General features: G+C 35.5%; 1 protein-coding gene across 1 annotated transcript; it reads right to left on the reverse strand.

The window, feature by feature from the left end:
- Positions 1-17,732: 17,732 nt before the first annotated feature.
- On the reverse strand, positions 17,733-18,602 carry LOC141716896 (uncharacterized). Its single transcript, XM_074519058.1, has one exon. It carries the CDS (start codon positions 18,600-18,602, stop codon positions 17,733-17,735), a length of 870 nt encoding a protein of 289 aa, XP_074375159.1.
- Positions 18,603-18,964: the final 362 nt, after the last annotated feature.

An 18,964-nucleotide genomic window follows, 5' to 3' on the forward strand; every position in this document is an offset into this window, starting at 1 on the left:
AACCGCAATCTTTGTAAAACCCGAAATCAATTTTAAATTCCATTTTAAACCTACTAAATTAATTACTTTAAACTTCTCTTTACACAATTAAGTATTTAACTCTTATAATCCTAAATTTATAACATGCAATCACAAAAAGTTGACATGTATATAACATTTAACCAAAAATCATCTGAATCAATTACACAATTGAATGAACAATCATCGTATTAGTCGATTTGAACCAATATTTCATCCCAATCTCTTATTAAATCAAAACAACATTCGGACTCTTCAAAATAATAACATGCAACACTCGAAATGAATATTTTTAAATTGATAGAGCTCAGTCAAGCATCATAGCTCACCTCCGACTCACCGGAGTTCATCGTCGGTGGCAGTGGTTCTCGGTTGTGCCCTCAATCGAGGGTTTCCTACCCAAAACCACCAATTTCTCAAGCAACATTCACAATAACTAACATGCACACTATCAACAACTCTTTTCTGCAAAAAATCGGACCAAAACCAGAATCAAACCCAAGAACCGAGAGGTTCTTTGTCTGAGTCAAACACCAACACACCAAAACACACACATGCAAACATGTATGTATATATTTAAGATATGAGAAACTCAAATCTTGAATTATAATTGAGTTTTGATGGAAGAATCAAGAGAAATCAGAGAGAGAGAGAGAGAGAGAGATACCGAGTGTAGAGAGGGAAAAGAAAGCTCGAGAGAAGAGAAAGAGAGAGTCGGGGAGGAGAAAAGAAAAAGAAAGGGAAGGGGGAGTATTTATATATATGGCAGGGCAAAATTGTCATTTTCCATTTAATTTCTAGAATCTTATTTTCTTTCTCTCAAAAAGCAATAAATCTCTATTTGTAAAATATAAAGCATCTTTATAAAATCAAAAAATATTCCCAATCCTATTTTAAAATAAAGAGCATAAAATTATCTCTTCTCCCAAATTTTAAAATAAATTATTGAGCGAATATATTATTATTATAGATTTTACAAATAAATCCCAAATAATGGAAATAAACCTCATAAAATGATTTTAAATTATCAGAAGATCAAAGTTAATCCAACTATTATTTTTAAAAAGTCCCTTAGACTATTTTACAGATAACAAAGCAAACCTCGCACCTTGATCACATTTCTGTAATTTTATAAAAAAATATATAAGACCCGATAAAATCAATTAAATTCATTTAAAAAAACCCGCAAATCACAGATTTGTGCACACAATCATCAGATATCATACAGTTACACACAAATATCAAATATATTTCACATATTCACATAACACTAGACACCATAATTCGTTTCGATACACTTTAGCATATAATTCTCTCCTAATCCATTTTTTGAATAACGGATCCCATTCTACTTGATGGTCCCACAATCACATCTTAAGCCCTTAGCTGACTCATCAAACTGGAACGAGACTTTGTTCGTTCCCTATTACTATTTCACCGAAATTATACATAAACCACAAAATCATCTACCCTTTTATTATATTCACATAAATCCACGTAACAGCACAAAAACTATACTTTATTCATATAAATACATCGCAGAAATCCCAGTCGCTACAATCTATCCCTTAAAAAGATTCTGTCCTCGGAATCTAGTCTAAGAGAACAGATAGGGATCCTTTTCTTGCATTTTGCTTTATAATTCCCAAGTTGATTCTTCGACCTTAGGATTTCTCCACAAAACTCTAACTAATGGTACCACTTTATTTCTAAGTGATTTCTATTTTTGATCTAGAATTCGCACGGGTTGTTCCACATAAGATAGATCTTGTTGAATTTCCAATGTAACTATCTCGATCTCATGACTAGCATCTGCATTATACCTCTTCAAAAGAGAGACGTGAAACACGTTAGGAAGATGTTGCATCTGTGGAGGTAACGCCAACTCGTATGCCACTTTTCCAACTTGCTTTATGTTATTCTCAATCAATGCAACAAGAATTACAGAAGGGAGGTTGAATGTAATTCTGGCTTCTTTTTCTGATTTCAAGAATGTTTTTACTTAATACTCCCTCCGTCCCGGTGAGTTGTTTACATTGGGGGACGGGGGATCGGTACGTATTTTAAGGCTCCCGTAAAATATGGTTCCCTAAATAATTTTAAATATTTTTTTCTTTTAAATAAAAATATAATGTGTAAATTTTTATACAAAAAAAAGAAAATTCTAAAAAAAATTATAGAACTATATTTTATAGTAGCCTTAAAGTGCGTGCCAAGCATGAGGCAAAAATATGTAAAGAATCCAGTGGGACGGATGGAGTATATAGCTGTGTTTGATTTTGCAAGAAGTGTGGAATGAAAGTAAAATAGAAATCAAAACACAAAGCAATAAAACACAAGGCTTTAAAACTTTCTGATGGATTTGAACTTATCCACCAGAGATATATATATATATGAAGTTGAGAACTCTGTGATGCTTGAAGCACACAGCTGCTTACAAGTGAACTTACAGAATTATAGAGAAATGCTTAACGGATACAGCTTTTTCTATCTCTCTGAAAATTATGCTTGGTTCTTTTTGTTCTACTTACTACACTTGCTTTATATACTACCAAGTTACATGATAAAAAGACAAATAAATAAAAACAAAGATTTTTTCTAGTCTAATTACATGGTACTTCATTACTCTATCCAGCATCTTTGAATATCTTCATAGTTGCATGGAAATGGTAATGCTTCTTTGTTCTCTAAATCCTGCAATTAGGCTGCCACATTCCATTTGCAAACACCCGACACATGTGATTGTGTTGTCACTATCAACTGCTCTTTTGAATTATGATTATCCATCGGGACTATGTTAGTCATCCGGAAGTCTTGTTGATTATCTGTCGGGAGCCTTTGTAGATAATCTGTCGGTAGCCTTTCTGTCACTTGACTCCATTTCACTTATACGGAATTACAAAATATCTTATATTTACAATTAGCCAACCTATTCTGTATATCAATCTAGTTGTCAACATGACTTAAAGAATCCTACAGCATCTACTAGACATTGTTGTTTGCAGAAATGTGCTACAAGACTTATTGTTACATAAGCTACACTCTCGATGGATGTTCAGTTGTCATCCGTCAGGACTATAAAGTTCATCCGTCGGGACTACTTTAGAACATCCGTCGAGAGCTACAAAAACACTAAGTTAAATCTACTAAGGTGTTTTGTTCAACTTATCATCAAGTTCACAACATATTCCTAACAATCTCCCCCAATTTATGTCTACTGGAATTGTAGCCATAAATTAAGAGAAACTTGATGATAACAAAACACCCTATATGTACAGATTGACTTTTGGTAGATAAAACTAGTTAGTGCTACAGTTTATTTGAAAATTGAACAAAGTAAAATGCACAAAGAGTTCTCACAATCATTTTCAAGGTGCTCCTCTAGTCTGAGCAGATGATTTCTATTTCCTTGATTGTCTTGATTTGTTACCAAGCTTCCAGTTATTTTCTTCTATTTGATTTTGGAGTTGTCTGTGAAATTCAAATGCTTCAGCATTTGATAGATCCAACTTTTCTTGCATTTCCAATAGAGTCTCGTTGTTTGAGATGCTCAATTGGTCATCCAGTCTGAAGAATCTCCTAACACCTTTGTCGTCCATGAATTCCATCAGCCAGTAAGGCCTCAAGTGCACTGTATTTCCTGTGAAGGGAATTGATAGAGTTCTTGGAAGTACATTTGAGGCTTTTCTGCTCCTTAGTTCTTCTATCTTCTTTAGAACCAATTTCTTGGCAGTCACATTGAATCCAAAAATTTTCTTGAAAGATGAGAAGATCTTTATCAAAACAGAACAACTTTCTTGAAGAATCCTGTGAAGGGGCCATATTATCTCTTTTTCACCCTTGTATTTGAATACCAGTCTTTCAGGGAGATTTATGTGAGCATCAATTGCTCTCACTTCTTCTAATTCATCCATGTAGAGATTTATATCTGAGAATTCCTTGATGTAACAGATGTATAGAAGATCTCCCTTGTTGACAGTTGGTTGAGTTTTGGTTAAGGTTTTGGTTTTGAGTTTCATAGGCTTGACCTTCTTGATTGCTCTTGTCTTTGTCTTTTTTAACTTGTTGAAGATTGGTAGATTGAGCTCATGATGTGGCAAACTTTCTCAGTCTACTGGCTCATCCTTGGGAACTATTGGCTCACCATGAAAATTCCTTGTAGGATCCACCTTAAATTTTTACTGCACCACTGAGGGCTTGGATGTTTGAGTTGTAGTCGTAGACTGGTTGGGAATTTAGTCTTCCATCTTATCATCATTGAAGTCCAATCTTCTTTTGGGAAGGATTTTATATCTGAACTTCCTTTTCTGTTGAGGTTCTTTTTGCATTTTCTGATCCTGAGCTTCAGCTATCACCGGGTTGCTTCTCAGAAATCTCAGTTGCAGTTTTCACAGCTTGGAGCTTGGCTACTATAGCAGCTTGCTTTTTCTTCTATTTGAGCTTTTTAGCATTTAAAACAGCCTGCTTCTTTTCTTGCTTGATTCTTTCTTTTTCTTCCTTCTTATCTTCTGCAAACTGAGGGTGTCTAGCCACCACACAGATTTCTTTCCCATTCCTGTAGATCTTATCAATTCTTCTCTTTAGTACTGAGTCAGTTGGATCTTTGAAGAATGCAATGGACCTTGCCAACAGTTTCTTTTCATCTGGCCTTGGAGTCTCAAACATAAGATCCAAGGGATCTTTGTCAGATGACTTTGGATAATTTCTTTTGGGCTTCAAAACCAAGTTGGCTTTTGGAGATTTTATATATGAAGGTTGGCCCTTTTCCAAATTACCCAGATTCATTTCATTCACAGAAATTTGTCTCAATTGAGAGAAGTGAGAAAAGACCTTGTTTTTCTTCTCAATTGGACCAAACTTCTTTTGGATTTCTTCATCAATTTGCTTCCATTTATCATCCATCTCTTTCTCAACTGCTTCTATATCAATATTTTTCAGTTTGTCATTTGATTCCAGCTTAGCTGCTATTAGATTGATTAGGTCAATACTATCCATAGCTGGTGGCTTGGTGAAAGTAATTTCTGGAACAATCACTTTACTGACTTGTATGTTAAGCACTTTCTCCTCCTCATTTGTTGACTCCCCCTGACTAACTGGGATGATAGAGTCTTTCTCCCCCTTTTTGTTAGCATCAAGTTGAGTAGAGGTAGGGAGTTGTGCAGCCACCAACTGTTGAAGTAAACTGGTTTGAGCTTCTTGATTTGCAAGTATCTTGGCCACTGACTTTTCCACATTTAACAATCTAGAGTCCATGGCCTCAACCTTTCTGTTCAAATCAGCTTTTTTCCTTAGCTTTTGAGATATTTCAGTCATAGTGGTTCCTGGAATTCTAGCATCCAACCTTGCTACAAAATCTTGTTTGACTTCAGAAATTTCTTGCTTGATTGCATCCATATTTTGACTTTATTGGAGAGCCTGAATCTTGTGCAGCTGTAGAGATTCCAGGTGTGCTTGGAGTAACCTTTTGGTGCTGGCACTTGTGGATGCTTGAATTGTTGTTTGGGTGTCATGAATAAGCTTGAATAAGGTGGATTGGAGATGTGAATATGAGCGGTCTTTACTTAGCATCCATGAAGGAATGTCTGCATCTCCCCTATGCTCATGCTATCATCCTCATATCCTCACCATCATCCCCAAATGAGTCTTCATCTAATTCAAAGTCACTACCAGCTGTGGGAGGCATATCAGTTATAACATCCTTTGCCCTTTGCATTGAAGCAGTAGTATGCACCAGGTTCAACATCCTTTCAGCATCCTCATTGCCCTGTCCAGCTAAAGTTTGATAAGCTGGAACAGGATGAGTAAATATCTCAGCATCCAAAGAGATGAAATCTATGACAGCTTGATATTCTTGCTGAAATAATCTCTTTTTATCTGCATCACTGACATTCATTGACTCACTAGTAATGGTTTTCATCCTTATATCTCCTGTACCTTCTTTACTCTCATTTTCTCTATATTCTTGCATCAATGGCTCCCCTTGGCTCACCACCCTCACACCCTTACCTTTATCTACTAAGGTGGAACTCCCCTCACTTACTTTTTCCAGGCTGGAAGAAATAGCCTGCATATTTTCTCTCTTTTCCTCTCCTTTTGCCTGAGTGCAACTCAGCCTCTCACTCTGTTCACTCCCTTCCCTCAATCCTAGGAGTGATTGTACAACTACTAGCTCATCTACACTTATAACAGATGTTGAAAATTCAGCTTGTGTAGTGAGTACCGACGGATGAGATACATCAATCGGGGTAATAGTTAGGATAACCGACGGATGACTGCTGTTAGGCACATCCATCGGGATACAATCACTGGCTGACGGATGAACAATATCCACCGGAATAAAGGAAATGATAGAGTTTGGAATTGAAACTATTGTGGACTCTGTGCAGATTGATGATAATTTAGGCACATAATTCTCAACAGTTCCTGAAAGAATTGGCAAGTGAGCCAACAAATCATCTAAAAGATGATGCTCACTTGCACTGAATTTTGGCTTCTCCAACAGAGTTAAAGAAGGAGAATCAGAGATTGATGTGTGAATCATATCCATATCCAGAGAATTGGTGGGAGAGTTTTGTGTGATTGGTGCTTCTATCGTTAAAGATTTTGGTTGTGACTCCACATTTATTGGAGCCACATCAAACTGAATTTGAGAAGGTGCAGTGACTGAGTCTTTAGCTGCAGTTTGCACTATGTGTGATCCCTGTGCATCCCCAAGTTTTCTAGATTTCTTCTTCCTTATATAAGTGTGGGGTGAATCTGTGTCCCTAACCCTTTTGACCTGTGCTCCTGGTTGGGAGCTTGTTTCAATAGAAGCATCCTTTTGGGAGGATGAAACTAGAGACGTGCTAATTTCCTTATTAAGCACCACAGTTTATTGGGAAACTGTGGTGTGGCTAGCTTTGGGTACACTCACCTCACCATCCTTATTCTTAGGGCTTCTTTTATGTTCACCCAGTCCCTCACCAACCTTACCACCCTTCACGCTCCCCTCTTTGGTTTTGGTAGATTTTGAAACTGGCATCTTTTGAGAGACACCAGAGTGTGGTTTCTTTGATTTGGATTTTGATTTTTTGGATTTTGTGGCATGGGTAGGCATCTGTTGGGTCATTGACACAGATGTCATAGCCACAGTCAATGGCAAAGAAATTTGAGAGATAGAAGGAGTAGGGACAGAAGCATTTACCTCACTTACTTGAGGGCCCTCCATGATAGGAAAATAGACAAGGGGCGCCTATTTGTGGTGATTGGTTCTGTTTAAATCTACAAGTACTCTTCTTTCTTGAACCTAATAATCTAGTTTGTTGGTTGGGTTCTCAATCACAAGATCCTCACACATATGGTTAGCAATAATCATAAAGAATCTAGCATAATAAACATTCCTAGATCTCTTTTTAATCTCCCCTAACTTGTAGCCTAACTCAAACATGATAGCATCACTAAAATTATAGTAATTATCAGTAACTAGCATGTAGAGCATGTTAAGCATAGCAATATTGATATAATCAAAGTTGCTTATCTTACCAGAATACACCTTGGTAACTACATCACACAGAAAACTCCACTCTTTCCTAAGTCCTAGTCTCCTAATCTCACTTAATTTAGTGGTAGGAAGAGCATAGCCAATAGAAGTAAGCAAGTTAACTAAATCAGCATCTGTGTGTGGTTTAGTAGTAGTGTTTTCAGGAATTTTAAAGCATGCTTGGATAATATCACTGTTTCCTTACCTTTAATGGAGCAAGTTATGGTTTTGTCAGTTGCTTGGTACACAGCAGTGGTCCACATCTCCTCCACAACTTCACAGTAGATTGTGGGTGATTCCAGCATGGCATAGTTAAGCTTGCATCCCTTCACAAAATCCATCATTTTGTGATAATCGTCAGAGTTTGGAATCTCTTTTTTCACAAGACCCACGAAGTTGTTCTTTTCATAAATGAATCATGACTGAGACATGATCTTGACTACTGGTGTCATTGTTAAGCAAGGAAAGTTGCAGAAAGAAAGAGGGTTTTGCTTTGAGGAAGAAGAGAGCAGTTAATTGCAATAGAAAAAGATAAAAGCTAAAATGAACTTGAAATTAGGCTTTTATGTAATCTCAGATAAAATGGGATAAAAATTAAAGGTAAAAATTAAATACCCAATGAGAATTGCCCAAAATAGTCATTTTAAAAATAAAATAAACTGTTAAAATACTGTCAATTATCCGTCGTGATATACTTACAGACTATAAGTAAATCTGATGGATAATGTTCAGAATTTTAACGGTTAAGATGTAGACAATTCGAGGATGTGAATAAAACAATTATCCGTTGCGTTTAAAATATTCCGGAAAAGTAATTGATTTTTACCAATCTATTATATTTCGACGGATGGTCAAACTTGATGGATAATGAACATCCGTCGAGATATAAATTTTGACTTAGCCAAAATTTCATCCAAAACTGAAAAATCAATTAAGTTTCTGGTTGCATTACAACTTGCAAAATTATCAAAAATAATTTAAGAATAATTAAGCATACATAACTCACTTACCAACCTAATGAAGGTGGATTCATCAAGTGGCTTGGTAAAGATATCTGCAAGTTGCTTCTCACTTGGAACAAAATAAAGTTCCACAGTACCATTCATTACATGTTCCCTAATGAAGTGATATTTGATGTCTATATGCTTTGTTCTTGAATGTTGTACCGGGTTTTCAGTGATGGTAATTGCACTTGTGTTATCACAGGAAATAAAAATTAGTCCACTTGCAGACCATAGTCCAACAATTGTTTTTTCATCCATAAAATCTGTGCACAACAACTGCCAGCAACAATACATTCAGCCTCAGCTATAGAAGTAGAAACTGAATTTTGCTTTTTACTGATCCAGGATACTAGCTTGTTTCCTAGAAATTAACATGTTTCTGTAGTGCTTTTTCTATCAATCTTGCACCATGCATAGTCTGCATCTGAATAACCAGTTAGATCAAAACCAGAATCTCTAGGGTACCAAATGCCCAGTTTTAGTGTTCCCTTGAGATATCTGAAAATTCTCTTTTTAGCTATTAAATGAGACTCTCTAGGATCAGCCTGAAATCTAGTACAAAGACATGTAGTAAACATGTCTCGTTTTGAGCATGGACATCTCTAGATGATTTCCATACCTTAATTACTTCATGTTCTCGTTCAAGCTGCTTTCTTAAAATCTCTTTTTTCTTTAAAGGTTCAATTAATTCATCCTTGGCAATTTTACATTCAATTCTAAGTTTTTCAAACTCAATGAATTGAGACTCTAGCACATTATTCCTCTCACTTAAAAACAAATTATTTTATTTAATTTTAGCATTTTCCTTAGTGAGGGATTTAAGAGTTAAATAAAATTATAGAAAAATACCTATTGATTATGCAGGTATATGGGTTACAGATCTTGATAGTACTTGAACTCCAAAATCGGATATCGATAACACCTTCAAATCTCAGTTCGATTCTCAAGAACACCATGAATTTAGGGTTTTTCTCTGAAAATTATATATTTTTACTGTTTGCAAATGATTATCTGTACAAAATAAAATACAATAAATATTATTTATATTTACGGAATATTGGTACCTTGTTGAATCATATCGGATATAAAAGAGAATACTTAATTGATAAAACATATCCAATTCGGTACCAGTTTTGGGATAATTATCAAAACTAAGCTTTTTGTAAATACGGTCTTGGTCTCAGCGCTTTGGTTACACGAATTACGAGAAGATAATATAATAGTTTAATCAAATATCCCATTTCTCAAAAATACGGGTTTTATCGGTTTACCGAAACAAATATTGTATCAAAAAATTTACGCCGGGACCCGCACGGGTAAAATTGTACTCCGGATCGAAAATGTAAAAATATGGAAAATGCTCGCAATATTCCAATTCGGTTAGAAAGGAGTTTTCCAAAGACTTCCGGGTTGTAAAAACATATAAACGATTGAAGTCCGTTGATTCCCGATTATACAAAATATTTTATAATTACTCGGAAAAATAATTTATCAAATCCATAAATCATTTATAAAATAATATAACAACATAAAAATTAATCGAAAAATATCACAATTATCTATACTTTATTTTGATCATATAAAATTAAGACACTCAAATTTTATCATATTTAAACATTCAAACACACATACCACTTAACAGATAATTCACCAAAATTCATATAATAAATACGGAATATTTATTTATTGATAAAAGTAATTACACGATATATCCCATATATTACACTGGACTAGTCCCACTAGTCTCTTACGTCTCTATCCAATCTTCAAGGAATTCATTTGGAAAACCTTTGTGTTGGAATACGAGAAAGTTTATTTAAATTCAGTTTTAACATTACCGATAAGTGAAATTGTTTAGAGTCTTTCAAGTAGAAAGTCATTCTTAAGTCCAATTCAAGAATTCAAGGAAAGTGAACAAATCGGGAGTAGGCTGGGATCATAAGCCAAAGATATTTGATCAAACGATAAACAAGTGTACAAGTTCGCAGTAAGGATAGTTCCAAAGAACGATACGTGACAAGGCATAAGGGACTATCAAGGAATCTCGGTTAACAAGATACAACATATGAAAAGTTCATGAAACTCTCTTTAGGGTCAAGGGATCATAAGTTAACAAAGTATAAGGATAGGGTAATAAGATCTAGAAACAAAGGGTTACTATTAGGGATCGTCACAAGGATTGATAACGAGCTTATTCCAGGGAACAATAATATGGTTTCTCAATAATCAATAACAAGTATAACAAGGAACTTTTATTCTATCATGACATCAACAATAACCTATCCATAATAATTCATGATAGAAGGCAGGGTTACTTGCCTCAAAAAGCTTTCCTGTTTAATGGAACCTGAGCTACTGCCACCTAAAACTTCCTTCCCTTTACTAGCCCGAATGTCTCTGCTATCCAAATCTACAATACAAAACAGAACCCTAATTAGATGCCTGATCAATTCCCGACATTTCTCAGAACGTCTAATGTCTACCCCAATCGCAATAAACATTTAGCTTATAATCACAAGTATACTCACATAGCACATAATACGATATACTTTTATACCCTTAGCATCGCAGCTAGTTTAATACTTTACATTTAGCAAATAATCACTGATTTGCATAACTCAACACCAAAACAACTTATCCCTTTTCTTTTTATCAAAAATTCAAACCAAAACATAATAGAATCGAGTAAATTCTTTTGATAATCAACATGCACCTACTAATACAAACATGCATGCTTTTTAGATTAAAACCGAACATGTTTCAACCTAAACAAAACACCATGTCGACTCAATCAAATGTTTCAAACCAATTTCTTTTTAGAACTAAGTACATACAGATTTTTCAACAAAACGATGACATGCAAGTAGCAAAATCAACATGCAAGTTCAAGGATCATGAATCAACTTTAACCCAAACTAAAAACTAATAACTAATATCAATTCGAACCATTCCTTTTAGAAACCGAACTTAACAGCAAGTTTTTTGAACCACAATCTTTGTAAAACCCGAAATCAATTTTAAATTTCATTTAAACATACTAAATTAATTACTCTAAACTTCTCTTTACATAATAAATATTTAACTCTTATAATCCTAAATTTATAACATGCAGTCACTAAAAGTTGACATGCATATAACATTTAACCAAAGATCATCTGAATCAATTACACAATCGAATTAACACCACAATTCGAATCAAAATTATGAACAATCATCGTATTAGTCGATTTTAACCAGTATTTCAACCCAATCTCTTATTAAATCAAAACAACATTCAAACTCTTCAAAACAATAACATGCAACACTCGAAATGAATATTTTTAAATTAATAGAGCTCAGTCAAGTATCATAGCTCACCACCGACTCACCGGAGTTCATTGCTGGTGGCAGTGGTTCTCGGTGGTGCCCTCAATCGAGGCCACTGATTTCTCAAGCAACATTCACAATAACTATCATGCACACTATCAACAACGATTTTCTGCAAAGAATCGGTCCAAAACCCGAATCAAACACAAGAACCGAGAGGTTCTTTGTCTGAGTCGAACACCAACACACCTGAACACACACTTGCAAACATGTATGTATATATTTAAGATATGGGAAACTCAAATCTTGAATTATAATTGAGTTTTGATGGAAGTATCAAGAGAAATAAGAGAGAGAGAGAGAGAGAGAGAGAGAGAGAGAGAGAGAGAGAGAGAGAGAGAGAGAGAGAGAGAGAGAGAGAGAGAGAGTAGAGAGGGAAAAGAGAGTTTGAGAGAAGAGAAAGAGAGAGCTGGGGGGAGAAAAGAAAAAGAAAGGGAAGGGGGAGTATTTATATATGTGGCAGGGGCAAAATGGTCAATTGCTATTTAATTTCTAGAACCTTGTTTTCTTTCTCTCAAAAAGCAATAAATCTCTATTTGTAAAATATAAAGCATCTTTATAAAATCAAAAAATATTCCCAATCCTATTTTAAAATAAAGAGAATAAAATTATCTCTTCTCCCATATTTTAAAATAAATTTTTGAGCGAATAGATTATTTATTATAGATTTTATAAATAAATCCCAAATAATAGAAATAAACCTCATAAAATGATTTTAAAATATCAGAACATCAAAGTTAATCCAACTATTATTTTTAAAAAGTCCATTGGACTATTTTACAGATAACAAAGCAAACCTCGCACCTTGATTACATTTCTGTAATTTTATAAAAAATATATAAGACCCAATAAAATCAATTAAATTCATTTAAAAAAACCCACAAATCACAGATTTGTGCACACAATCATCAGATATCATACAGTTACACAGAAACATCAAATATATTTCACATATTCACATAACACTAGATACCACAATTCGTTTCGATACACTTTAGAATATAATTCTCTCTTAATCCATTTTTTGAATAGCGGGTCTCATTCTACTTGACGGTCCGACAATCATAGCTTAAGCCCTTAGCTGACTCATCAAACTGGAATGAGACTTTGTCCATTCCCTATTACTATTTCACAGAAATTATACATAAACCACAAAATCATCTACCCTTTTATTATATTCACATAAATCCACGTAACAGCACAAAAACTATATTTTATTCATATAAATACATCGCGGAAATCCCAGTCGCTACAATTTACCCCTTAAAAGGATTATGTCCTTGGAATCTAGTCTAAGAGAACAGATATGGATATTTTTCTTGCATTTCGCTTTATAATTCCCAAGTTGATTCTTCGACCTTAGGATTTCTCCACAAAACTCTAACTAATGGTACCACTTTATTTCTAAGTGATTTCTCTTTTCGATCTAGAAATCGCACGGGTTGTTCCACATAAGATAGATCTTGTTGAATTTCCACTGTAACTATCTCGATCTCATGACTAGCATCTGCATTATACCTCTTCAAAAGAGAGATGTGAAACACGTTATGAAGATGTTGCATCTGCGGAGGTAACGCCAACTCGTATGCCACTTTTCCAACTTGCTTTATGTTATTCCCAATCAATGCAACAAGAATTACAAAAGGGGGGTTGAATGTAATTCTGGCTTCTTTTTCTGATTTCAAGAATGTTCTTACTTAATATATAACCGTGTTTGATTTTACAAGAAGTGTGGAATGAAAGTAAAATAGAAATCAAAACACAAAGCAATAAAACACAAGGCTTTAAAACTTTCTGGTGGATTTGAACTTATCCACCAGATATATATATATATATATATATATATATATATGATGTTTAGAACTCTATGATGCTTGAATAGCACACATCTGCTTACAAGTGAACTTACAGAATATTAGAGAAATGCTTAACAGATACAGCTTTTTCTATCTCTCTGAAAATTATGCTTACTTGGTTATTTTTGTTCTACTTGCTACACTTGGTTTATATACTACCAAGTTACATGTTAAAAAGACAAACAAATAAAAACAAAGATTATTTCTAGTCTAATTACATGCTACTTCATTACTCTATCCAGCATCTTTGAATATCTTCATAGTTGCATGGAAATGGTAATGCTTCTTTGCTCTCTAAATCCTGCAATTAGGCTGCCAAATTTCATTTGCAAACACCCGACGTATGTGACTATGTTGTCACTGTCAACTACTTTTTTGAATTATGATTATCCGTCGGGACTATGTTGGTCATTCGTCGGGAGTCTTGTTGATTATCTATCGAGAGCCTTTGTAGATCATCCGTCGGTAGCCTTTCTGTCACTTGACTCCATTTCACTTATACAGAATTACAAGACATCTTATATTTACAAATAGCCAACCTATTCTGTATATCAATCTAGTATTCAACATGACTTAAAGAATCCTACAGCATCTACTAGACATTATTGTTTGCAGAAATGTGCTACAAGACTTATTGTTACATAAGCTACACTCTCGATGGATGTTCAGTTGTCATTCGTCGGGACTATAAAGTCCATCCATCGGGACTACTTTAGAACATCCGTCGAGAGCTACAAAAACACTAAGTTAAATCTACTAAGGTGTTTTGTTCAACTTATCATCAAGTTTACAACATATTTCTAACACTTTAATACTTCGAATGGCCCAATATATATGGGGCTCTGCTTTCCTTTCTTTCCAAATCTGGATAAATCTTTCCATGGAGATATCTTTAACAATACTTTGTCTCCGGGTTCAAATAGCACATCCTTTCGATTCTGGTCCGCATACTTCCTTTGTCGATCTTGAGCAGCTACCAGCCTTTTGCGAATCACTTTCACTTTCTCTTTCGTTTGTTGAACTAGTTTAGGGCCAATCAGCTTGTGTTCGCCAACTTCATCCCAATACGTAGGAGATCTGCATTTCCTTCCAAACAATGCTTCGTAAGGTGGCATGCCAATACTTGCGAGATAACTATTATTATAAAAAAATTCAATCAGTGGCAATTGATCGTCCCAATTTCCTTTGAAATCCAACGCACAGGTTCTCAACATATCCTCTATCGTTTGAATAGTCCTTTCGCTTTGTCCGTCGTTCTACGGATGATACGCTGTGCTCATTTTCAACTTCATTCCTAAATGATCATGAAGTTATCGCCAAAATCTCGAGTTAAATCTCGGATCTCTGTCAGACACAATAGACACTGGTTCTCCATGACGCATTATAATTTCGTCCAGATACAGCTTGACTAATCTTTCCAATGAGAATCTTTCATTGATAGGCAAGAAATGCGCTGACTTTATCAGTCGATCGATTATTACCCAAATCGCATAATGATAGTCTTAGTCTTTGGTAATACTACCACGAAATCCAACGCGATATGCTCCCATTTCCATTCAGGTATGTCCAGTGGTTGAAGTAATCCACTCGGTCGTTAATATTCCGCCTTTACTCTTTGACACGTGTAGCATTTGCTTATCCATTCTACGATTTCTTTTTTCATATACGGCCACCAATAATTCTCTTTCAAATCCTTTTACATTTTCGTACTTCCTGGATGAATCAAAAATCTTGAATTATATGCTTCATGTAGAATTTCATTCTTTTATTCCGCAATGTTAAGTATCCAGATACGTGAACAAACTCTGTATATCCCTTTATCATCCTTTTGAGCTCTAACATGTTCTCCTTTGATCTAATCATTCTCATGCTCTATCACTTGTTCCTCACAACGTCGAATCTTTTCTAAAATCTCTGGCTGAAACACCATTACGTACATCACTTCACTTTCCATTTCCGAAATTTGTATCTCTATTTCTAACTTCTCGAAATCCTTGATCAATTCTTCAGACACAGTTAACAGACTCAATCTTTTCTTGCGTCTTAGTGCATCTGCTACCACATTTGCCTTTTCGGGATGATAACTTATCGTGCAATCGTAGTCTTTGATTAATTCCAACCATCTTCTTTGTCTCATGTTCAACTCCTTCTGCATAAAGATGTACCTTAAGCTTTTGTAATCCGTATAAATTTCGCATTTCTCTCTGTACAAATAGTGTCTCCAAAACTTAAGAGCAAACACAATTGTTGCTAATTCCAAATCATGCGTAGGATATTTTTGCTTATGCGACTTCAATTGCCTTGATGCATATGTTATCACCATTTCGTGCTGCATCAACACACAACCTAATCCTTTATACAAAGCATCGTTATATATCATAAATTCACCTTTCTCATCAGGCAGAACCAATACTGGTGCAGAAACAACCTTCTTTTTAGCTCTTGAAAGCTTTCTTTACACTTATCTGTCCAAACAAACTTGTCATTCTTCCTCGTCAACTTTGTCAGTGAAATCGCAATCTTTGAAAAATCTTGAACGATCGTCGATAATATCCAGCTAATCCCAAAAAGCTTCTCACTTCCGTTGGAGTCTTTGTTCATTCCCAATTCATAACAGCCTCAATCTTCGCAGGGTCTACTTTGATTCCTTCACTATTGATTACGTGTCCAAGAAACTGAACCTATTTCAACTAAAACTCACATTTAGAAAAAGTTGCATACAATTTCTCTTTTCTCAGAATTTCCAAAGTAATCCTCAAATGCTCTATGCGCTTCGCTTCTAATTTTGAGTAAATCAAGATATCGTCAATAAACACTATCACGAACTTGTCCAAGTATTTCTTGAATACTCGATTCATAAGATCCATAAAATCAGCTGGAGCATTTGTCAATCCAAACGCCATTACCAAGAATTCATAATGTCCATATCTCGTTCGAAACACCGTTTTGGGTATATCTTCCGCCTTAATTTTTAGTTGATGATATCTCGATCTTAAATCGATCTTTGAGAAACAACTAGCTCCCTTTAGCTGATCAAACAAGTCATCGATTCGTGGGAGAGGGTACTTATTCTTGATAGTCAACTTATTCAATTCGTGATAATCAATACACAATCTCATACTTCCATCTTTCTTCTTTACGAACAGCACTGGTGCACCCCACATGGAAACACTTGGTCGAATAACTCCTTTATCCAACAATTCTTGCAATTGCGTCGCTAGTTCCTTCATTTCAATGGGCGCTATACGATAAGGGGCTTTCTAAACTGGTTCCATTCCAGGAGCCAAATCAATCATGAACTCGATCTCTCGATCCGGAGGTAGCCCAGTTAATTCATTTGGAAACATATTAGGAAACTCTTTAACTACAAGAATGTCCTCAATCTTTAAAGATTCCTTCTTCACGTCCTTTACGTGAGCCAAATAAGCTTCACATCCTTGTCATAACAATCTTCTTGTCTGGATTGCCGTTAGAAACTTCATACATTGTTTCTTTCCTTTGAATATCACTTCAGCTCCATCCTTGGTTCTCAAGTTCACTTTCTTATTTCTACACTCGATTTGCACATCGTGATTTGCTAACCAATCCATTCCTAGAATAACGTCGAATTCTCCTAACTTAAATGGAATTAAGTCAGCAGAAAAGTGCCAACCTTCTATAACGATATCGCATGTGGGACTAGTCCTATCGGCAGTAACTCTTTCCTGATTTGCTACTTCTATAATCAGATTAGATTCTAAAGTACGCAACACACTTTAGTTTATCAACAACACTTTTAGAAATAAATGATTTAGTAGCTCCAGAATCCATTAACACTTTGACTTCTACTGAACTTATAGCAAGCGTACCTCCTACCACATCCGCATCCTGCACTGCATCTTTTATTGTCATATTAAACGTTCGTGCCCTTGACTGGACTGTTTGTGCTGGTGGAGGCGGTGGTCCAGCAATCCTAAGAACATTTGCCTTCTAAACAGGCTCCTTGCAATTCCTTGCCATATGGCCAACTTTCCCACACTTAAAATAAATCATTTTTGGCTTTCCCAGACCACCCGTGCATTCAGATGAATAATGTCCTTTCTGGTTACACTTGAAACACGTCACGTTGAGCTTATTACATCTTCCAGGGTGTCTCTTTCCGCAAGTCTTGCAATCCTGAATCTGGGGTCTACTATCCTTCGTCGACTGTCCAGCTTTCTGAAAATGATTCTTTTGATTACCATTTCCAGGATTAAACTTCCGGAATTTCGGGTTCAGACTTCCAGCATTCCTTCCAAACTTCCCTCTAAACTTGGAACTTCCCTGATCTTGTTCTGAATTCTCAAACTTTCTTTTATTTCCTTCACTTACCCTTTTTGTTGCTTCTCTTTCTCCTTCTACGATCATGGTTTTCTGTACCAAAGCAGCGTAAGTCCTTATTTCAAGAAGAGCCACTTGACTACGAATCCATGGCTTAAGTCCTTGTTGAAATATTTTAGCTTTCTTGTGTCTCATGTTCTTCAACTTGTACCTGAATATCCTCTTGAGGATATCCATGGCTTCTGTATTCATATACTCGGGCACAAACCTTTCCAACTCTAAAAACTTTACCTCGTACTCTGCTATCGTCATATTCTCTTGCTTTAAATCCATAAATCTCATCTCTAACTGATCATGCATGTAACTTGGTAAGTACTTCTCCAAGAATAGCTCCGTAAACTTCTGCCAAGAAATGGCTTCTCCTTCTAGCAATGCCTTAGTAGATTCCGACCAGTAACTAGCCTCATCCTTAAGATAATAACTTGCATATTGCGCCTTCTTATCATCCTTAACTTCCACTAACCCAAAGGCTTTTTCCATCTCTCTCAACCAGGACTGGGCTTTAATCGGATTTGGAAATCCTACAAACTCTGGGGGATGAACGGATTGAAAATGTTTGATGTTCCCGACTCTAGGGGCTGAGGGTTGTTGCAAGAGTTAAAAGAGTCGGTTCATCACAGGGGTGTCTTGGTTTTGAGTTTGAGTTTCTTCTTCTTGGTGATTTGGTGAAGTGGCCATTTTTTCAAACCTGATGAGCAATTATTTAGCAATACGATAGCATGGCATTCATAACAGTAAAGATTCTTTTAAGAATAGTTTTACGGGTTTTAAGTTTTATCCAATTGCACATGCAATCCTATTATTACAGAATTCGCTCACCAGTTAAGGTTCTCACATGGTAC

This window comes from Apium graveolens, chromosome 4, assembly GCF_009905375.1.
Source record: "Apium graveolens cultivar Ventura chromosome 4, ASM990537v1, whole genome shotgun sequence".
Classification (NCBI taxonomy): domain Eukaryota; kingdom Viridiplantae; phylum Streptophyta; class Magnoliopsida; order Apiales; family Apiaceae; genus Apium; species Apium graveolens.